Here is a 24057-nt window from a genome sequence, read left to right on the forward strand (position 1 = left end):
TTAGGAAACTGCAATCTTTGAAAGGGGCTGCTAGCAAACCTGCCCAACTTTTGCCCCAGAAGGAGCCGTTATCTTTATTAGAAACATTACCTCTATCCTCCCAAGTTGTTTGCCATACAAGCATCCTCGGAAAGTGAGTGCAGGACAAAATCTTTCAATGCCTTTGCTCTGAAGATGGGTACAAACACAACATACCCATGAAGAATCGCTTCTGAACAAAATGAACACAGTTCTGGTTTTCCAGGAACATATATGTTAGTGAAAGAGAAACCAACAGCAAGCATAACTAAAGAAAGGAACAAGAACATGTCAGAGAATGATAAGTACAAGGAAGGAAACACAGCAGGGGAAAACTAGCAGGGGAATAACATGACTGAGGGTGCCTTTAGCCAGAGTGGTCAGGTGGTTGCCCCGAGGGGGGACGTCTGAGCAGAGAGAAGACCCCAGCCTTGGGGACGTCTGGGGTGAGAGCTAAAAAACAAATATGCGCATGATCCAAGTTTAAGTTTTCGATTAGTGGCGTTTCCTGTGGTTTTCCTGCAGAAGAGACATTTCTTGGAAGTTTACATTTGAGATTAATTAGACTTGAATGTGTTGCGTGCTATCATGGGGACACGGGTTCGTGCCCCGGTCTGGGAGGATCCCACATGCCGCGGAGTGGCTGGGGTCGTGAGCCATGGCCTCTGAGCCTGTGCATCCGGAGCCTGTGCTCCGCAACGGGAGAGGCCACAACAGTGAGAGGCCCGCGTACTGCAAAAATAAATAAATAAATAAATAAATAAAAATAAAAGAAATAAAAAACATATATAGGGCTTCCCTGGTGGCGCAGTGGTTGAGAATCTGCCTGCTAATACAGGGGACATGGCTTCGAGCCCTGGTCTGGGAAGATCCCACGTGCCGCGGAGCAACTAGGCCCGCGAGCCACAACTACTGAGCCTGCACATCTGGAGCCTGTGCTCCACAACAAGAGAGGCCGCGATAGTGAGAGGCCCGCGCACTGCGATGAAGAGTGGCCCCCGCTTGCCACAACTAGAGAAAGCCCTCGCACAGAAACGAAGACCCAACACAGCCAAAAATAAATGAATAAATTTTAAAAACATGTATAGGATTTGCTTTGAAATGCATTAAAATATAAAATGTATAGATGGGTAGATATGTGATAAAGCAAATATTGCAAAATGTTGATTGTAGAATCTGGGTGGTGGTTCTATAGAAGTTCACCATCCACTTCTTTCAACTTTTCTGTGTGTTTGACATTTTCATAATAAAATGCCAGCAAAAGATACGTACAGAGTCTTGACCGTACAGCCAAGCTATGATCTTGATATTTTGTCTTTGGAAATCATTTTTTTTTCAACCTAAATATATGAAGGAATGCGGTGACTTAAAAAGAAAGTATCTTCTATTGCCCATTTCCTTGATGACTGCTCTTCCACACTTTAAGAAGCTCTGTAGAAGTTGGGGTTTCTTGAGTCAAAGTTCAGAAGCCCAAGATTAATAACAGTCACAATCACAGTAGGACAAATGGGTGTTTAGTGTAGCAATCACCATTCTAGATGCTTCACATTTAATCCTCACAAAACTCTTTGGGATACAGAGTATTATTAGCCCCATTTTACAGATGAGGAAACAGAGGCCTAGAGAGAGAATAAGTAACTCACCCGGAGTCACAGAGCTAATAATTGGTGGGTTAGTAACACTGATTACTTGATTCTGTCAGATAACTAACCCCAAACTAAGCTTAATGGGAAGTGGAGAGCAGTTATCTGTGGAATTCAGATTTGTTTGGGGTTTTTTTTTTTTTTTTGCTATTGCTTGTTTGTGCTCTGAGTTACATAAAGGATGTCCTCTTGTGATCAGAAGCAAGCTCATCTATGCCGGATATCACTGTTAAAAGGACAGTCTTAAAAATGTGCGGGGGCCTCCCTGGTGGCGCAGTGGTTGGGGGTCCGCCTGCCGGTGCAGGGGATGCGGGTTCGTGCCCCGGTCTGGGAGGATCCCATATGCCGCGGAGCGGCTGGGCCCGTGAGCCGTGGCTGCTGAGCCTGCGCGTCCGGAGCCTGTGCTCCGCGGCGGGAGAGGCCACAACAGTGAGAGGCCCGCGTACCACAAAAAAAAAAAAAAAAAAAAAAAAAAAAAAAAAAAAAAAATGTGCGGAATTATCATTGTGATCATTGTTAAATCCAGCTATCCACTCCTACCTCTGCTGACTTCTCCTGTGGACATTATGGTGTATTCCATTCATTCTAAATATGACATTGAATAATTAGAAGACTGTATTTTTCTAACAAAATTGTTTTCTGAAAACCTTTTATAGGGAAAGCAGAGAATATGAAAGCCTATCTAAAGAGTGCAGAAGGCTATTTTGTCCTGAATAAAAGCACTACGATTGGAAGGCATGAAAATTCAGACCTTGTTTTAGAGGTAAGACCTCTTCCTAGCCAGTCCCCGACCCTCCCTACCCCTCACACCACCAAAAGTCCTTACTGTTCTGTGGACTCCAGTCTCTTGTAAAGCACAGCCTCTGGCTAACAGTCCCAGCCTTCCTCAGTGTGCCACCAATAACAATTCCCCGCATGTGCTGGGTCTCCCTGGCACATGTGGTAAGAATGAGCACAGTGCAAAGTGCGATGGGCCCTGTGTCCTTTGCTGACTGTGTGTGCAGTGTCCCACCCTGATGGCGCGGTTTGGAAGGTGGGCGTAGAGCTGATGCTTGACCTTCACCTGCTCCACGTCTGGCAGCCACGGCCACCTGAAGTGCCCAGTTTGAGCAATGGCCTCTCGCCCTTTCCAGAGCTTCTGGAGACTCTGGGCCCCTCAGAGCCCTCCCCAGCACCCGTACCTCCAAGTAGTAAATCAGGGTAAGCCCTGGGCGAGGCCTCAGCGCTCTCTCACTTCATTTCATTCCATTCTCTGAATTAGCTGTGGCTTGGTCCACAGTCCCAGCTCATTGACAGCCAAGGAAGTTGGAAGAAATTGTAAGTAAGGAATTACAAAAACAGTGGCTTTGAGCCTTTTAAAATTTTGAAAGGGATTAAAATATTGAAGCAGAAAGAGAAATGCAATGGAATCCCTTTATGACTGTGAAAGGCAGACCACTCTCAGGCTTCACTCAACAGATTTTTTTAAACTTTATTTTGAAATAATTATAGATGCACAAATAGTAGAGAGAATGGCACGAAGCATGTGTGGAGTCCTGTGCCATTTTACCACGTGTGGATTTGGGTGTGGCCATCAGGATATAGGAGTATTCCATCATCAGAGATATCCCTTGTGATGCTCCTTTTATAGTCACAATTCCTCCTCCCACCATCGTCCCCACGCTCCGAAAACCACTAATCTGTTCTCCGTCTCTATAATTTTCATCATTTATGTATGACCTTTGTGATTGATTTTTTTGTTTTTCTGTCAGTGTAGTGCCCTTGACATCCATTTAGGTTATTAGCTTGTTCTTTTATTGCTGAGTAATAGTCCACGGTATGGACGTATCACCTATGTTTAAACATTCACTTTTTGAAGGACATTTTGTTTCCATTTGGGGCTATTACAAATAAATCTACTATAAACATTTGTGTACAGGTTTTTGTGTGAACATAAGTTTTTATTTCTCTGTGATAAATGCTCAGGAGTATGATTGCATGGATTAACATATGTGTTTATATATATTCGGTTTGTAAAGAAACTGCCAGACTTATCCAGCGTGGCTGTACCATCTTTCATTTCCACCAGCAATGTATGAGACACATCCTCACCAGCAATTAGCATAAACACTGTTTTTCATTGTAGCTGTTTTAGTAAGTGTGTAGTGGTATCTCATCATAGTCTTAACTTGCATTTCCCAAATCGATAGTGATGTTAAATGTCTTTTCATGTACGTGTTTGCCTTCTGCATATCCTCTTCAGTGAAATATCTCTTCATATCTTTTAAGTGTCTCTAATCGAATTGTTTAGTTTTTTACCATTGAGTTTTGAGAATTCTTTATGTATTTTAGATATGAGTCCCTTGTCAGATAGATGGTTTGCAAATATTTTCTCCCATCCGTAGCTTGTCTTTTCATTCTCTTAGCAGAGTATTTCACAGAGCAAAAGCTTTAACTTTTGATGAAGTCCAGGTAGTTATTTTTTCTTTTATAGATCATGCCTTTAGTGTCATGTCTAAGAACATGCCACAAGGTCCCTGACCCTGAGGATTTTCTCTTATGTTTTCTTCTAAGTGTTTTATAGTTTTATGTTTAAATCTATGAACCATTTTGGGTTCACTGTCGTTTATGATGTGAGATTTAGGTCAAAGTTCATTTTTCTTGCATGTGGATATTTAATTGTTCCAGAACCATTTGTTGAAAAGACTATCCTTTCTCCATTGAATGGCTTTTGCAAGTTTGTCAAAAATAATCTGGCCATACTTTCTATGGGGGCTACTTCTTAGTTCCCTATTATGTTTCATGGATCTATTTGTCATAATGGATCTACCATTATGACATAGCCTTGATTACTGTCGCTATGTAAGTCTTAAATCAGGTAGAGTGATTCCTCCCACTTTTCTTTAAAAATTTTTTTAACCTATTCTAGTTCCTTTGCCTTTCCATTTACATTTTAGTGTAAGCCTGTCTGTATATACAAAATATCATGCTGTAATTTTGATTGGAATTGTGTTTTATCCTATATATCAATGTGAGAATAATTGATATACTCCTACATTGTCTTCCAATTCATGAACACGGTATATTTCTCCATTTATTCAGTGTCTCTCATGAGTGTTTTGTAGTTTTCAGCATACGACTCCTGTACATGTTTTGTTAGATTTACACTTAAGTATGTCTCTCTTTTCTTTTTTGAGTGATTGTAAATGGTATTATATTTTTAATTTTGGTGTCCACATGTTCATTGACAGTATATAGAAATACAGTTGATTTTTGTATGCTTCTTGGTATCTTGCAACCTTAACTGCACTTTCTTATATAAGGGCTTTTGTAGATTTCTTGGGATTTTATACATAAACAATCATGTCATCTGCAAATAAGAATAATTTTATTTCTCCTTTCAGAAAAGGAGATGTGAATGCCTTTAATCTTCTTCTCCTTGCTTTATTTCCCTGGTTAAGACTTCCAGGACTCTGCTGAACAAGAGCAGTGTATAAATCCTTATATTTGCTTGTTCCTGACCTTAGGGGAAAGCAGTCAGTCTTTCACCGTTAAGTAGGAGGTTAGCTGTAGGGTTTTTATACATGTTCTTACGAAGTGAGAAATTTCCCCCTTTATTCCTAGTTTTCTGAGAATGTTTATTGTAAACGCAACAGATTTAAAGATAACTCCATGAACCTCCCCGTGAGATTCTCCTCCATGATATGGTCTCCCTTCAAGGACACAGAACATCTGTTCAGTGTGCAAAGTGGGAGGAAAAAGAAGAAGAAGAAGAACTGTAGTTTCTTCTTTATCCTAACAAGGCATAGATTTGGGGTAGTTTTATTTCCTGTCTGGCTAAAGTAGAGACAGAGATCTCTGTTTTGAACCTGACTATGATATTAGAAAACTGTAGTAATTTTTAAAAGCACAGGCTTTGGAGATAGACAGACCTGGGTTTGAATCTCATTAGGCTACTTTGTGGCTGAGTGACTTCAAACAAATTACTTAATCACTCTGAGCTCCTTTTCCCTGTCTGTAAACCTCTTACCTCACGGTTATTCTGAGGATTAAGTGAGAAATGCATATAAAGAGCCTGGCATGTGGTGCTCAGTGAATGACACAATGATCATTATTATGGTCTCATAAAACAGTGACTGAGAAGAATCCTCAGAGGTGCACAGGGTTGAGATGAGGATCCACTGACATTAATAAGCCATTTGGAAAAGGGAACTAATGAGGACAGTTAGTAACTAGACAGAAATTGAGTTGCATTCATTGTATAGAAATAATTGACTGCTGACTGCTCCTCCGACGTAGCTTAAGAAATACGTCACTGGGCTTCCCTGGTGGCGAAGTGGTTGAGAGTCCGCCTGCCGATGCAAGGGACACGGGTTCGTGCCCCGGTCCGGGAATATCCCACGTGCCGCGGAGCGGCTGGGCCCACGAGCCATGGCCGCTGAGCCAGCGTGTCCGGAGCCTGAGCTCCGCAACGGGAGAGGCCACAACAGTGAGAGGCCCGTGTACCGCAAAAAAAAAAAAAAATTTCAGGGATTTATATTACTAAAAATCATCCTTGCAATTACCCAGAGGTTACATCTAGCAAATAAAAAAGATTGTTTGTTTTATTGGCCTGGATCAAACCTAAAGAATAGGCAGTCATGCTTCTAAAGATTTCTACTCATCAGCAAGGCTGACATGTTGTTTTGACTATTGGTATCATAGTATTTTGACATCATTTACTCTTTCCGATAATGGAAGGTAGTTACATGCTTCTTGTTTTTAAAAATTGGGAGAAAGGAAAATATAAGGAAGAAAATAAAAGTCACTTGTAATCATTTGGCTCAGGGAAAAATCAATATTGATATTTGCAGGGTTTTACCCTCCAGACTTTTTTCTATATCCTGTAAGGAGTTTGGTTCCCTAAGGCAATAGGAAGCCTGTTTATAGCCAGGCTAGTGAGAACTGTTTATAGTCAACAGTGATAACTGTTGCTATCACTCATTCATTGCACAGTATTTACCCAGAGCCTCAGCACCGAGCCAAGTCTAGGGGTACGGCGATGTCAGAACTGGACATGGTCCCTGCCATCAGGAAGCTGCCAGGAGAGAGAGAAATAAGTCAAATGATCCCACAAAGGTGTGACTAATTCCATTCCAATATTGGGGCTGTAAAGGAAAGGAATATGGAAGACAAGGAGGACTTAACTAGACAAAAGGAGAAGGGAATGGCATGTGCAAAGGCCCTGGGGTGGAAGAGCATATTGTGAGCCCAAGGGACTGAGAGAAAACCAGGGCATCCAGAAGTCAGAGTGGGAAGGAGGAGGGCTAAGGGACAAGTCGGCCTCCTTCATGTCACCCTAAGGGTTTTGGTCTTTATCTGAAAAGCAGTGGGAAGAAGGCTTGAAGCATTGTCAACAAGGGGGAGACCTGCCAGTGCACCTCCCGGCTGCTGTGTGCAGACGAGCCGTCAGGAGCTCTATTCACAATCTCCCCTCTCCCATTTCACACGGCTCAAAAGCCTCAGCCTTGCTCGTTTCACAGCTAAACCTTGCGAGTTATAATTTATATGATTTGATGTGCCTTGTAAACTGTAATTTTTAGAGTTGGATGTGGCTGTTATTTAAACTCTGCTGAGAAAGGGACTCAGTTCTTCCAGAATGAAGAAACACCAAAGCCAGTGGTTGTTGGATTTTCCGTATGTTTAAGAGTGGTTGTTCAACATGAACTCCTAGGCATTCTGACCCCGTGGGTTTGGGGTAAGGCCCAGGAATCTTCACATTTATATGCTCCCCAGGTTCAGGTGGGGGGAATGGAGTCCCCTGGAGTTGGCTCCAGGACCACACTTTGAGAACCCCACCATCAGTGCTCCCTCCCTCTCCCTTCTTGATCAGCAGAGCTCCTGCTTGTGTGTGTGTGTGTGTGTGTGTGTGTGTGTGTATTATTTCAATAAACTTTGTTTTGAGGAAAAGAGAAGCGAAGGTTAAACAATGAAGGGCTGACTGACCCTACCCCCTCCCCAGGGACTCCCCCAGTCCCACCCTGGGGAAGTCCCAGGATCCCTAGAAGACTGAGCTCTAGGACAGCCCAAGTCAGTGCAGGGCTGCAGCTAGAAGGGTGGAGATTGAAGAGAAAAACAAAGAACAGACATGACAGGGGGATGAAATGCTGGTGTCCACCCCTCACCCTCGGTGGTCAGTGTCCTGCCAGGCATCTCCTTTCTCATGGGTTTAGCCATCTCTCCAGGCTCTGTCAGCCCTTCTCGCGTGGGATCTGAGGGTCGTGAAGCCAGACTGATCTCATACACACACCCCAGATCCCATCCAGCCGGATGACTCTCGTCCCTTTTCCTGGCCCCTGCCAGTTCTGGGCTGCCTCTCAGAAAAGAACCAGAGCCTACACCATAATCTTGTTTATTATTATTAAACAAGGCTGCTGGGATTCTCCTATTATTTGCATCATTTCAAGGATGTGCAGGTATGTCTGCTCTGTCAAAGGACACACACAGCTGTAACTCTGATGGGCATGGCCAAATTGCCCACCAGAGGTTTCCGGATGTGGTGTCCTGCCAGCAGTGGACGCCCGTCTCCCACTCCCTCCCCAGCCTAGGGTGCTGACCCCCCATTGGATCTTCACTGATCTACGGGGTGAAGTATGGTACCTGTGTCATTTTAATTCACGTTTCTCTTATTCTAAGCAAACACTTACATTTTGAGACATTAGGTGACAGGTGGACTCTCCTTGGGGAAATCCACGGAATGACACAGGCCTGGGAGGGTGCACTTGCTGGCTCCCCATCTGCATCGCGCTTGTCCTCCCGCCTGGGTCGTGCTCCCGTCCCCCCCTCCCCCCCACCTCACCCCTGGCTTCTCCCCAGGTGCTCCTCGCTCTGGGGGTTCACCTGTTTGGTCCCGCCAGTCCTCAGGGAATGTTTTGTCCCCTGTTTGGGAACTGGCGGCTGACTTTATTGGTCAGTTCCCACCACAGCAATTGATGGGCCTAGGTTCTCACCAGCAGATGGAGGGCTTCCAAGAGGAAAAAGTTCAGAAGAAAGGGCTAGATCGTGATCTCATTTTTCTCATTTTTTTTATTGTGGTAAAATATGCATAACATAAAATTTACCATCTTAACCACTTTTATTAAGTGTGCATTTCAGTGGCATTAAATATATTCACACTGTTGTACAGCCGTCACCCCCATCCATCTCCAGAACTCTTTGAATCTTGCAGAACTGAAACTGCACCCATGAAACAACAACTCCCCATGCCCCCCCATCCCAGCCCCCAGCAACCACCGTTCTGCTTTCTGTCTCTATGACCTTGGCTACTCAGGGTATCTCATATAAGTAGAATCATAACAGTATTTGTCTTTTCATGACTGGCTTCTTTCACTGAGTATAATGTCCTTTCACTGAGTATAATGTCCATGTTCATCCATGCTGTAGCATGTGTCCAAATTTCCTTCCTTTTTTAAGGCTGAATAATATTCCATTCTGTGGATTCACCACATTTTGTTTATTCATTCATCTACCGATGGACACTTGGGTTGTTTCCACCTTTTGGCTGTTGCAAACAACCCTATGAACATGGGTGTATAAATATCTCTTCAAGCCCCTGCTTTCAGTTCTTTGGGATATATACCCAAAAGTAGACTTGCTGGATCATATGATAATTTTATTTTTAATTGTTTGAGGAACTGCCATGCTGTTTTCCATAGTGGCTGCACCAAGTTACATTCTCACAACAGGGCACAAGGGTTCCACTTTCCCTGCGTCCTCACCAACACTTGTTATTTCCCTTTTTTTTTATAGTAGCCATTCTGATGGATGTGAGATGAAAGAAAGATCATAATCTTTTGAATAGCATACATAATACAAACAGCTACAGCATACATTTATGGACTACTTACTGTATCTCACATGGCTTTCTACATCATCTATGTATGTTCTGTATATATATTTATAGAATTATATCCACAAAACAAATCCTGTGCGGGTGAGAACTACTATTATCATTATTATCCTCATTTGATGACATGGACATGGGACTCAGAAAGGTTAAGGAACTGGCCCAAATCACACAGCTAGACGGGGGAGGTGGGGCTGAGTTTCAGACTGAGCTGACTCAAGCTTCTAAAACCAGAAGCTTCACTCTTTGAGTGTAAATTTAGCTTTGGGAACATCTAATATCTAAATTGGAAATTCTCAGTTAACTGAGATAACAAGATAATTGAGTAAGCTAGGGAAATTCCTCCCTGTGGAATCCAGAATGGGGGTTGTCAGTGAAATGTGAGATCAATGTTCTTGTGATCCTCTTTCATGCAACAGACTGAGGTGGTGCCATCTAGGGGGGGATTTGGGTAAAGAGGAAACGTTGACCTGGTGCTTTCCCAGCAAGAGGAGCATTGGGGCTGTTAAGTGGGGGCCCAGCAAGAAACAGCACTTATCTCTCCAATCCAGCCAGAGTAAGTTCTCTGCTTATAAGGACTGGTGGAGTTCAATTAGTTCCACCTGGATAACCCAGGATAGTCTCCCACTTTTTAAAAAATTTTTTATAAGTTTTTGGCTGGGTGTGGTCTTCGTTGCTGAGCACAGGCTTTCTCTAGTTGCAGCGAGCGAGGGTTACTCTTTGTTGCAGTGCACGGGCTTCTCATTGCAGTGGCTTCTCTTGTTGTGGAGCACGGGCTCTAGGCACTCAGATTGAGTAGTTGTGGCACGTGGGCTCAGTAGTTGTGGCTCGTGGGCTCTGGAGCGCAGGCTCGGTAGTTGTGGCACACGGGCTTCGTTGCTCCATGGCATGTGGGATCTTCCCGGACCAGGGCTTGAACCCGTGTCCCCTGCATTGGCAGGCGGATTCTTAACCACTGCAACACCAGGGAAGTCCTTAGTCTCCCTCTTTTAAGAGCACTGATTAGTAACCTTGACATCGGCACAGTCCCTTTGGCCACCTCATGGAGCATATTCCCAGGTTCTGGGGATCAGGGCATGGGCATCTTTGGGAGACCATTCTGCCCACCACATTAATACTACCACCTGACTGGACCGTTGCTTTGGGACTGGTCTGAGAGCTTTCTGGAAGAATCAGTAGGATCAATGCCACAGGCCACGGAGAAAGATGGCTGGATGAGCTGGAAGGTGATAATACCGTTACCAAGAGGGCAGGAAGCAGGAGTGGTTGAGTGAGCACCTCAACATCCCGGAAGCAGCCAGGCAGTTTGGGGCCTGGAGATGAACCAGGGGTTGGAAATACACACCTGCGAATCGAGGGGGTGGCACAGTGGCCCCAGCACATGGACAGAGTGCAGAGGAAACGGACATCTGAGGGGAGAGGAGCCCGGCGTGGAGACCTGGAAGCAGTGAGAGAGGTGAGGGAGCCAGAGAGCTGCTGCCAGGCTGAGGGTATTCATCACAGAGATAGCTTGCTTTGTGCCAGGTACTGTTCTTTTCACTCTCGAGTGTATTAACTCATTTCATCCTTAGGAGGTTAGTGTTGTTTGCCCCACTTTACAGATGAGGGCATTGAGGCACAGATAGGCTGAGTATCCTGCCTGAGGTCACAGAGGGAGGCTGGGGCACTGGGCACCAGGCTCGGGCAGTCTGATTTCAGGACCAGCCTCTCCTGAGGCCTTGCCGGTCCACAGGGCTCTCCTGGGGAGACCGGGGAGGAAGGATCCAGCTGATGGGGAAGCAGAGAAGCTTCTTCTTTCCTTCCACTCCCAGACTCGTCTCACCAGCGCCTGGCCGTTTCCTCATATCCATATTCTTGAAAACCCCATTTTTTTTTTTACTATTTCTGCACTACATCCCTTTCCTGAGGCAGTGGGGAGATGGGGCTGGGGGATGGGATAGCCTAGAACCAAAAGGTTAAAAGAAATAGATAAAACACACACACACACACACACACACACACACACACAAGTTAATTTCAAAAATGTTATCCCACTCCTTTGAACATGTCACCAAGCAGTACCTTTTGTCAATCCTACAAAGCCCAGCTTATCAAACTCATTTTTGCTGCTCAGGGAGCAACCAAAGAGAAGCAAAGAACCATGCCCCAGGCTGCACAGCTGGAAGGTAGCAGAGGTGGGACTTGAACTCAAGGCTTTCTAACTCCAGAGCCCATCCTCTTGCTCATAATAGAGAACATTTCCCATTTGCCCTATGTTCTCTTCTAAGTGCTTTTGTATGTATTATATCATTTATACGTCACCAGTAACTTACAAGACGGTCCTTTTGTTACCTTACAGATGAGGAAGCTGAGGTGTCACTTGCCCAAGGTCACCCTGCTAGGAAGTAGGAGAGCTGGGCTCGAGCCCAGTCTAATAACCACCACGTGGCCCTGCTTCCCCAACCCCTGAACCACCAGGCCACGTGCCTCTCTCTGACAACTGTGTCACATGTCACAGGGAGGCCGAGAGCCCGAGGAGGCCCCCGAGGGCACTGGCAGTGGGTTGAGGACCCAGCGGGAGAGGAACCTCTTGAAGCCATTTGACCATAAAGGAAAGGAAGGGGGAAGGGGCGGCGTTTCCAGGCCGAGGGGGTGGTGAGCACGTTCACAGCTTAGACGGAAGTTACACTGTCAAGGTGAGGATGCAGAAGAGGAGATGGTTGAGGAGAGGGACCAGACCAGGGCGGGATGAAGGCAGGACCACCCGGAGGCCCTTGGCAGCTAAGAGAAGCCTTGAAGTTCCCATCTAAGAGCTTCTCCATGCCTGGGAAGCCCAGGTCCTGGCAGGGAGCTGAAGGCACATTCACAGGGGTGTGGAGTGATGGAGGGGAGTTTCCTGAAGGGACTCCATAGGGAGTGGGCAGGGCTCAGAGAAACCACAAAGGATAGTGCAGGGCCCAGAGCTCGTATGAGTGAGGACTGTTACCACCCCCAGGGCTGAGGGGTGAGGGGCAGGGGCATTTCCTGGGACCCGGAGACCCCGAGGGCTGGGCAGAGTCCTCTGAGGGAAGCTGTGTGACCCCACAGAACGGAAGCCAGGGGAGTAAGTACCCCAAGCTCTCTCCTCCCTGCTCTGATCTCTAACCCCCCATTGGCCAAACCCAACCAGAAACCAGAGGCAAGGAGCCCATCAGCCCATGGATGTAGCTGCACAGGTGGGCCTGCTGGGCAGAGGGCGCCGTGGAAAGGGATGGAGGAGGGTCGGGAGAAGCAGACGGAGAATACCGGCAGCTGCAGGAGGTGAAGACCTAGGAGGCTGTTGTCAAAGTAGAATGAAAAGCCTGAGAGCAGGGACCTGCTGTCTGGGGGGCCCAAAGGGCACTGGGCCAGCCTCAGGACAGAAGTGTGAGGGTGGCAGGAGGGTTTGGGGGCCGCTTGGACTTGAAGGAGCTGGTGAGCTTGAGCAGGGCCCAGGCTGGGTGAGCGTAGGGCATTACCCATAGGGAGGGAACAGGGAGCAAAGGCTACGTGACTCAAGGAGAGGACGAGACAGAGGATAAGGAAGGCTGGGAGTGGGAGGTTATGGTCTAAGATGGGGCTTCCCAGTTCCAGGTGATGCAAGGTTGAAACCTAGCTCCAAAGGACGGTTCCAGGTACACGTCGAACCTCAGCGACAACGTCAGCGAACCTCAGGGCAACGTCATAACTAAGTCAGCTTCCCGAGGAGGGTTCCTCAAAGCACAGGAGTCATCAGAGCAGATGGGCATTGTTAATAGATGTTTAAACGTCTCAATATTTTATGGACTCACTATATACTTTTTAAAGACTTTTAAAATGCAGGAGCCTTTAAAAAATGCATTTTTTTTCTATATTAGGTCCTGCCTGTCTCCTCTCTCATTATTAAATCCTTCTCTACTCTGAAAATCACAGGGTACAAATCAAAGGTACAGGTTTTGGAATTAGACTTGGGTTCAAACCCTGACATTGCCCTGTGCCAGCATCCTGATGTTGAGTGAGTCCCTTCATCTTAGCCATGTTTTAAATCGTGGTAAAATACATATAAATTTTACTGTCTTCACCACTTTTAAGTGTACAGATCAGTAGTTGTAAGTTATTCACATTGTTGTGCAACCAGCCTCAGAATTTTTCATCTTGCAAAACTGAAACTGTACCCATTAAACAACAACTCCCCGTTTCCCCCTTCCCCGGCCCCTGGCAACCCCCATTCTATTTTGTTTCTATGAGCTTGACTACTCTATGTACCTCACATAAGTGGAATCATACAAAATTTGCCTTTTTGTGACACTTATTTCACATAATGTCCTCACGGTTCATCCATGTTGTAGCATGTGTCAGAATTTCCTTCCTCCTACACTGAATCATATTCCACTGTATGGATGGACCGCATTTTGCTTATCCAATCATCGGTCAGTGGGCACTTGGGTGGCTTCCACCTTTTGGCAATTGTGAATAATGCTACTATAAACATGAGTGTACAAATATCTCTTTAAGTTCCTGCTTTCAATTCTTTGTGGTATATACCCAGAAGTGGACTTGCAGGATCATATAATAATTTTATTCTAAATAAATAATACTGTTTTTCATATCAGCTGCACCATTTTACATTCTCAGCGGTGCATTAGTGTTCCCCTACTCTACATCCTTGCCAACACTTGTTATTTTCTGTTGCTGTTTGTGTTTGATAGTAGCCATGCTAATGGGTATGAGGTGGTATCTCACTGTGGTTTTGATATGCATTTCCCTAATGACTAGTAATGATGAGCATCTTTTTATATGCTTGTTGGACATTTGTATATCTTCTTTGGAGAAATGTCTATTCCAGTTCTTTGCCCATATTCGATCAGGTTATTTGGGGTTTTTTGTTGTTGTTGTTGTTGAGTTATAGTTCTCTATATATTCTTCATACTAACCCTTTTTCAGATTTGTGATTTGCAACTATTTTCTCCCATTCTCTAGATGGCCTTTCACCCTGTTTATTGTGTCCTTTGATTCACAGAAGTTTTAAATTTTGATATAGTTGAATTTATCTATTTTTACTTTTGCTGCCTATGCTTTTGGTATCATATCCAAAAAAGCATTGCCCAATCCAATGTCATAAAGCTTTCCTCCTGTGTTTTCCTCTAAAAGTTTTATAGTTTTAGACTACGTTTAAGTTTTTGATCCACTTTGAGTTAATTTTTATACATGGTGTAAGGTAAGAGTTCAACTTAATTCTTTTGCAGTCTTTCCCAGCATCATTTGTTGAAAATACTGTTCTTTCCCCATTGAATAATCTTGGCACCCTTGTCAAAAGTCATTGGACCATATATGCAAAGTTTTATTTCTGTGCTCTCTATTCTATTCTATTGGCCTATGTGCCTGACCTTATGTCAGTATCACACTGTTTTGATTACTGTACCTTTGTATGCAGTAAGTTTTGAAATCAGGAAGTGTGAGACCTCCAGCTTTGCTTTTCTTTTTCAAGATTATTTTGGCTATTTGGGGTCCACTGAAATTCCATATGAATTTTAGGATGGATTTTTCTATTTCTGCCAAAACTGCTGTTGGGATTTTGAATCTGTAGATCCTGCTGTGTAGTAATGACATCTTCACAATATTAAGTCTTCCAACCCATGAATACAGGGTGTCTTTCCATTTATTTGTGTCTTTAATTCCTTTCAGCAGCACTTTGTAGTTTTCAGTGTACACATCTTTTACCACCTTGGTTAAATTTATCCCACAATATGTTATTCTTTTTTATGCTATCATACATGAAATTATTTTCTTAACCTCCTTTTCAGATTGTTCATTGTGAGCATATAGAAACACAACTGATCTTTGTTTTTGATTTTGTATCCTACGATTTTGCTACTGAATGTTGTTTATTAGTTCTAAGAGGGTTGTGGTTTTTCGTGGACTCTTTACGATTTTGTACATGTAAGATCATGTTGCCTGTGAACAGAGATAATTTTACTTCTTCCTTTCAAATTTGGATGCCTTTATTTCTTTTTCTTGCCTAATTGCTCTGGCTAGGACTTCCAGTACTTTGTTGAATAGAAGTGGCAAAAGCAGTTATCCTTATCTTATTCTTGATATTAGACGAAAAGCTTTCAGTCTTTCACCTTTGAGTATGATGCTACCTGTGGGCTTTTCATATTTGACCTTTATTATGTTGAGGTAATTTCCCTCTATCCCCTGTTTGTTGAGTGCTTTTATCATGAAAGAGTGTTGCATTTTGTCAAATGCTTTTTGTACATCAATCGAGATGATCATTTTTTTCCTTCTTTCTGTTAATGTGATGTATTACGTGGATTAATTTTCATATGTTGAACCATCAAGTCTGCATTCCAAGAATAAATCCCACTTGGTCACAGTGTATGATCCTTTTAATGTGCTGTTGAATTCAGTTTCCTCATATTTTGTTGAGGATTGTGGTATCAGTGTTCATAAGAGATATTGGTCTGTAGTTTTCTTGTAGTGTCTTTGTCTGGGTTTGGTATCAAGGTAATGCTGTCCTCTCACTTCAACTTTTGAGTCCAAGCTTCTTCATCTCTAAGATGGAGATAACAATAGAGTCCCTGTTTAGGGCTGTCATGCAGATTAAATGATAAAAATGCACACAAAATGCTTCAGCAGGGCCCAGTTCACAGGAAGCCCTCAAAGTATGTTAAATGATGATAAGGATAATAATAATAATAATAATAATAATAATAATAATAATAATAATAATAAACAACAGTTCATCTCATAGTTGGACAGCTCAGTAGGATGGAGCTTATAGAGTCAGTCTGTATTAGCAGCAGGGCATCTGTCCAATAGCAGCATTTAGCAATTTTCCAAGTAAAGGGAGCGAGTGATATTATAGGGCCGAACTAGGAAGCTGTCTCCTGGCCTAACATGTGGTAGAGGCTCACCCAATTTTGTGGAGTCATTTAAAACTTCCTGCTTGCTTTGATTTCTTAATAATGGCTTGACAGTTTTTGAGGAACTGAAAGTAGTGAAGCCTGGGAAGAGACAAACAAAATGTAACACACAGAATTTCTCTCATTCATGGGTTATCAAAGGTTCAAAGGACACAAAATCAATGGCAATGGTGATGAAGATGATGTGGGTGACATTTTCCAAAGAACTAATGTGTTTTAATTTCTTTTAATACTTTATTTTTTTGAACAGTTTTAGGTTTACAGGAATTTTAGCAGAGAATACAGAGAGTTCCCATATATCTACCCCTCCAATACACACAGTTTCCCCTATTATTAACATCTTGCATTAGTGCGGTACATTTGTTACAACTGATGAACCATTATTGATATGATATTATTAACTAAGTCCATAGTTTACATTAGGGTTCACTCTTTGCGTTGTACGTTCTTTCGTTTTGACAAATGTATAGTGACAAGTATTCACCATTACAGTATCATAAAAAATATTTTCACTGCCCTAAAATGCCCTGTGCCCCTCCTCTTCATCCTGAGCCCCAGAGCCCCTGTGCCCCTGGCAAGCACTGATCTTTTACTCTCCTTATAGTTTTACCTTTTCCAGAATTTCATACAGTTGGAATCATACAGTATGTAACCTTTTCAGACTAGGTTCTTTCACTAAGCAATATGCATTTAAGATTCCTCCATGTCTTTTTTGTTATTTGATAACTCATTTATTTTTATCACTAGTATTTCATTGTATGGATGTACCACAATTTGTTTATCCATTTACCTTTTAAAGGACATCTTGGTTGCTTCCAGTTTTTGGCAGTTATGAATAAAGATGCTGTAAGCATGTATCCAAAATACATGAGTCTTCATGGATATAGAGAACAGACTGTGGTTGCCAAGGAGGAGGGCGTTGAGGGAGAGATGGAGTGGGGGGTTGAGGTTAGCAGATGTGAGCTGTTACATCCAGGATGGATAAACAACAAGGTCCTACTGTATAGCACAGGGAACTATATTCAATATCATGTGATAAACCATAATGGAATAGAATATTTTAAAAAGAATGTATATATATGTATAACTGAATCACTTTGCTGTACAGCAGAAATTAATACAACATTGTAAATCAACTACACGTCACTAAAATAAATAAATAAACAAAATAAATGAGTCTTAAAAGTCAACAAAAAGAAACCAACCAACCCAACTTAAAAACGGGCAAAAGAGCTGAACAGACACCTCACCAAAGAAAATCTACAGATGTCAAATAAGCATATGAAAAGATGTTAAACATCATACATCATTAAGGAATTTCAAATAAACATGAAATATCTCTTCATTTATTTAGACTACTTTGATTTCTTTCATCAACATTTTGTAGTTTTCTTCATATACCTCTTCATATAGCTAAGTATTTTGTTAGATTTATTCCTAAGTACTTCATTTTTTTTTTTTGGTGCTAACGTAAATGGTGTTGTGTTTTTAATTTCAAATTCCACTTGTTCATTGTTGGTATATAGGAAAGCAATTGACTTTTGTATATTAATCATGTATCCTGCAACCTGGCTATAATTGCTCATTAGTTCCAGGAGGGCTTTTTGTTGGTTCTTTGGGATTTTCTGCATAGACAATCATGCCATCTGCAAAATGGGCAAAAGATCTGAACAAACACCTCACCAAAGATTTTTTTTTTCCTTCCCAATCTGTCTTTTATTCTCTTTCCTTGCCTTGTTGCATTAGCTAGGACATACAGTACAATGTTGAAAATGAGTGGTGAAAGGGGACATCTTCACCTTATTCCTGATCTTAATTGGAAAGTTTCTAGTTTCTCACCATTAAATATGACGTTAGCTTTAGGGTTTTTATAGATGTACTTTATCAGGTTGAGGAAGTTCCCCTCCATCCCTAATTTGCCAAGAGTTGTTTTGGTGGTTTGGTGGTTTGTTAGTTTATCATGCATGGGTGTGTAATTTTGTCAAATGCTCCTTTTGCATCTACTGTTATGATAATGCGATTTCTCTTCTCTACGCTGTTGATGTAATGGATTACATTAATTGATTTCCAAATGTTGAACCGCCTTGCATACCTGGAATAAATCCCACTTGACTGTGGTGTAGAACTCTTTTTATACATCATTGGATTCAATTTGCTAATATTTTGTTGAGGATTTTGCATCTATGTTCATGAGAGGTATTGGTCTGAAATTTTCCTGTTTTGTAATATCTTTATCTGGTTTTGCTATTAGAATAAGTTTGGTCTCACAGAATGAGCTGGGAAGTGTTCTCTCTTCTTCTATTTTCTGGAAGAGATTATTGAGAACTGGTATCATTCTTTCCTTAATATTTGATAGAATTTACCAGTGAACCCATCCAGGCCTGGTGCTTTCCATTTTGGAAGGTTATTCATTATTGATTCAAATTCTTTACTAGATATGAGTCTATTCAGAGTATTTATTTCTCCTTTTCTGAGTTTCAGTAGATTGTGTCTTTCAAGGAAATGGTCCACTTCATTAAGTTATAAAATCTGTGGGCATAGAATTATTCATAATATTCCTTTATTATCCCTTCAGTGTCCATGAGATCAGTAGTGATGCCATCGCTTTCATTTCTGATTTGAGTAATTTGTATCTTCTCTCTTTTTCTTGGTTATCCTGCTAGAGGTTTGTCAATTTTATTGATCTTTACAAAAAAAAAAAAAAAACAGCTCTTTATTTTGCTGACTTTTCTCTCTTGTTTTCCTGCTTTTAATTTCATTCATTGCTTCTTTTCTTCTGCTTGTGGTAGGCTTATATTGCTCTTCTTTCTCTAGTTTCATAAGGTGGAAGCTTAGATCTTTTCAAATGTATGCCTTCAATGCCATAAACTTCCCTCCATGCACTGCTTTCACTGCATGTTGCAAATTTTCATAGGTTGTATTTTCATTTTCATTTAGCTCAAGATAAATTTTTATTTCCCATGAGACTTCCTCCTTGACCCATCTGTTATTTAGAAGTGTGTTGTTTAATCTCCAAATATTTGGGGATTTTCCAGCTGTCTTTCTGGTATTGGTTTCTAGCCTAATTCCATTGTGTTCTGAAAACGTACTTTGTATAATTTCTGTTCTTTTACATTTGTTGAGGTATATTTCGTGGCCTGGAATGTGGTCTGCTTGGTGAATGTTCCATGGGAGCTTGAGAAGGATGTGTGTTTTGTTGCTGTGGGATGAAGCTATGTGGTTGCCAGTTAGATCCAGATGATGGTAGTGCTGTTCAGTTCAACTTCATTCTTACTAATTTTCTGCCTGGTGGGTCTGCGCGTCACTGACAGAGGGCTGTTGAGGTCTCCAGCTACCATGATGGATTCATCTGCTTCTCCTTGCAGTTCTATCAGTTTTTGCCTTCCATACTTTGATGCTCTATTCTTGGGTACATACAATGAAGGACTGTTATGTCTGCTTGGAGAATCGACCCCTTTATCACTATGTATCGCCTCTCTTTATCCCTGATAACTCTCCTTCCTCTGAAGTTGGCTCTGCCTGAAATTAATAGAGCTACTCCTGCTTTCTTCTTGTGTTTCAGTATTTTAAGTGCCAAAGTGTTTGGTAGGAATTTGAAAAGTGGGTAAAGGCACAGTCATTTGAATCAGGCAAACCTGGGAACAAGCCAAGCGAGTCAAAGTGGCTGACTGTGGGCACACTTAATCGTTCTATGCCTCAGTTTCCTCATCTAAAAAATGAGTAATTTTCGGACCTACTGTACAGCACAGGGAAGTATATTCAATATCTTGCAGTAACCTGTGATGGAAAAGAATCTGAAAAAGAATAGATATTATATATATGTATAACTGAATCACTTTGCTGTACACCTGAAACTAACACAACATTGTAAATCAACTAGACTTCAATAAAAAATTAATTTTTTTGAAATGAGGAAGTATCCCTTTGAATTATTGTGAAGATGAGATGGGATAATGCAGTAAAGCACTTAGCAAATTTCCTGGCATTTGTTTAATTACACATAATGTGTCATTAATATATTCTACTAATATATGCAGTTATATTATTATCTATTCATATATTATAAGCTATTATTAATATAAGCTATTGCTTATAATTATATTGTGGGACGTTAGGATAGATTTCTAAGTCCAAGTACTCTCTATGAAAGTTGGATGAGGCACTCTGAGAAAAGTGACTTAGAAAATAATTGCAAAGTCTCAGGCTGGAGTGGATGGCTCATAGGCAGTATCCTGAGAAGACAGAGGACTTCGCACATGCCCTGCAGCCCATATTGCAGGGCGCCGGGGCCAGGGGAGATGTGATATTTCCTCCTTGGTGCCGAATTTTGCTCATTCTTCTTATTAAAGTGGTTACACAGGAGGTTTCTTACCCCACTGACAATTCACTGTCTGGCGTCTCTCTCTTTTGGGGGAAATGTGGTCACACCAGGGCCCCTATTGAAATATAGATCATCTTTGGTTAGATAAATTCTGATTAGCTTTAAGAAGCAACAGTAATAATTAATCACATGGGGAAAACCTTCATTGTACACCAAGGCTTTTAAATGTTAGTTATAAAACTATGTTTTGTGGTGTGAGCTCAATTGTGTTTAAACTTTTTAAAAAGATTGTAAGCATAGAGAAAAGACTGGAAGGATGTGAACCATCGTGTTCTCAGTGCCTGCCTCTGGGGGACGGGAGTCTAAGTGATTTTAATGTCTTCTCTGTGTTTTTCTCTAGTTCTCATTTTCTGCATTACTAGAAAAAACATGTTATTTTTAAAATGAATAGAACAAACAAATGAAAACAACAATTATTACAAAACCTCCCCTTAACTTTAACACTTGCAGTAAATGGACAGTTGTCACTTGCCAACTGACCTTTCTGGTTTGTGTTGGGCCATTTCTGCTGTCTTGCCACTCGGGACAACCAAAAGGATACTTGCATGGGATCAGAGAACTATCAAGTGGCCAATTCCTGGCCAATTCCCCCCGAGTTCCCTCTTGCCTCTGTGTTGCCTGACGCCCTACCCCAAAACTGGGCATCTAGTCTGGGTCTGCTGTCAGGGTCTGGTGACCCTCCACGTACTAGCTGTGTGGCCTTAGGCAAGTCACTTAACCTCTCTGACCCTCAGCATCCTCCTCTTAAAATGAGGATTAGAGTGACCATCTAGCCATATGAAGTGGTTAGCACATTGGGGCCCCCAGTGTCAGTGGCACTAGTTATTCCTTGTTATTCCTGGCTCTGACTGTCCCCCTTCTGCATTTCAGTCTGCAGACGTCGACAACCATCACGCACTCATTGAATATAATGAGGCCGAAAGCAGCTTTGTTCTCCACGACTTCAATTCCTGCAACGGCACGTTCGTCAATGAGTGCCACATTCAGAACGTGGCTGTGAAGCTCCTACCCGGAGACATCCTGAGGTTTGGGTCCGGAGGGCTGACCTATGAACTGGTCATCGAAAACCCAGCCTCGGTGAGTCCAGGCCCCTGCGGGGGTGGGGGGGAGGGCGGGGGGCAGAGGTGCCGTGTTGTGTCACCTTCCGTGCAGCCTAGGGCTCGGGTACGGCCACAGGTGGAGGTCGTCTGGAGCGCATCACTCTTGCTTTCGAGATTCTGTGAAGTTCAGACCCATCGCGTGGGTGCCCGGGGAGAGCGAGTCCTCGCGCCCTCTTCTGGGCATTTCATGGAATTACATGCAAGGGTTGCCTAGCGACCAGCCCGGAACAAGAGCGTTTTCCTGTGAAGTGAAGCTTGGCGAGGGGAGGTGGAAAGCAGGTGTGTGCTTTTGAAGATGCAGAGATGGATGCTTCCTTTTTAGGCAGATCAGTGCTCTGCAACTTCCTAGCTTTGCGACCTCGGCCAGGCTTCTCTGCGTGCCTGGGTCTGGGTCTTCTCATCGGTGCAGGGCGTTGAGAGAGTATCTATGTATAAAAAGTCAAAGTCTCTGGCCGGAGTAGACGTTCAAGGCCTGCCAGCTGTTATCACACCGGATCAGAAATGTTCCCGGGATCAGGACCTAAAGTATGGCCCCAGGTTATGCGGAACGTAAGCCAAAATTCGCCCAGCAAAGCTCAGTCACAAGAAGTATCTGGTTCAGTAGGGAGGCAGGATGGGGACTGGTTAGCAACACAGTCCTGGGTCAGAACCCCAGCTCTGCCACTGGCCTACTCGGTGAGCTCTTGCACAAGCCATTGGACCCCTCGGAACCTCGGTTTCCTCATCTACAAAATGGGGCCAACGACAGCAATGACCTTGCAGGCTTATCTCGAGAGCTAAATGAGATGGTTCTAATTGTAAAACTCCCAGAATAATGCCCATTCGTGGTGAGCACACAATGAATACCTGTCGTGTGTGTCCCAGAGAGACGGCGTGTTAACCTCACTCCCCAGCACCAAGAACGCTGCATGGACTGAGACCTCCGAGGCTTAAAGTCCTTTCTGGGATGAGGCTAGTTATAAATAAATAAAGTTTAGAGAATTTAGACAGAATCCTGGGGTGTGGGTCCCCTAGGCAGCCTTAAATACTCACTCAGAGAAGATCAGCACCGTCCCTCAGGCTGCAGGGCCCGTGACACCACATCCACCACGTTTGGCTTTGAAAATCTGGGGCAGTTTTCTCCTGCTGCTTCTCAGCCCCCTTTTCCTCCTTGGACCAACATTAAAGTGTGCTCACTTGTGGGATGCACTGGGATCCACTGGCCGCCCTGAGGAGGGGCTCCTGACCCAGAAGGTGTTGACTTGATCAGGGGTTCTCAACATGGGTTCTAAGGATCCCCCTCGTCAGAAGCACGTGGGGAGCAGACCAACAGTGCAGATCTGGGCTTCACCCCGGGCCTGAGGACTCATACTTAGGATTCCCAGATGAAATACAGGACACCCAGTTAAGTCTGAAGTTCAGATAAGCAACAAATAATTTTTATGTACAGGTGTGGCCCAACTATTGTAAGGAACCACTTATGCTAAAAAAATTATTTGGTGTTTATCTGAAATTCACATTTAATGGACATCCTATAGTTTATTATATATTTAGTTATTCATTTATTTATTTATGCGAAATCTGGCAACCATACACATCCTCCCTGGGAGTAGGGCCTGGGAATATGCATTCTCACAAGCTCCCTGATGATTCTGATGCACCGCCAATAGGAGGGAAACCGAAATTTAGAATCATTTGTATGGAACACTTACAGAATTTTTTTAGGGATCAAAGGAAAGGGGATTTCACACTCCCAAGCCTGGAAATCCAAGTTCATGAAGTTCGATTCAATGTGCCCCAACATGTCTGATTCCAAGAATTTTTCAGGAATGTTCAGTAAAATTACAGGTTCCCAGGCCCCCTCCCTGGGAAATTCTGACTCTGTGGCTTGCCCGTGGGGAGAAGAAGAGGGGGAGCAGCAAACAATATCTGCATTTTTTTCTTCTTTTTCCGACAAAGATATTTATTGAAATATTATTTATAGGGACATAAAATTTGAAACCTATTTCCATCCAAAGGGGGCATTGTTTAATAAATTATATTGTTTAATATATTATAAGGAGTTTAATACATTATAAGGAGTTCGTTTATATATGGAATACTCTTCTGCCTTTTTAAAACACAGCTTTATTAAGATATAATTGACATGCAATAAACAGCACATGTTTAA

At 42.8% G+C, this 24057-nt stretch overlaps 1 protein-coding gene across 1 annotated transcript in view; it reads left to right on the forward strand.

The window, feature by feature from the left end:
• Positions 1-2331: 2331 nt before the first annotated feature.
• Positions 2332-24057, forward strand: part of LOC307063677 (forkhead-associated domain-containing protein 1-like) — a gene marked incomplete at both ends in the record, with an annotated part of 98541 nt that continues 76815 nt past the window's right edge. Inside the window, 2 exon segments of the mRNA XM_079719919.1 lie at positions 2332-2424; positions 21679-21885. Of these exon segments, the coding sequence (XP_079576045.1) occupies positions 2332-2424; positions 21679-21885 (300 nt within the window).

The sequence above is a fragment of the Hyperoodon ampullatus genome, assembly GCF_949752795.1.
Source record: "Hyperoodon ampullatus genome assembly, chromosome: 2".
Classification (NCBI taxonomy): Eukaryota; Metazoa; Chordata; class Mammalia; order Artiodactyla; family Ziphiidae; genus Hyperoodon; species Hyperoodon ampullatus.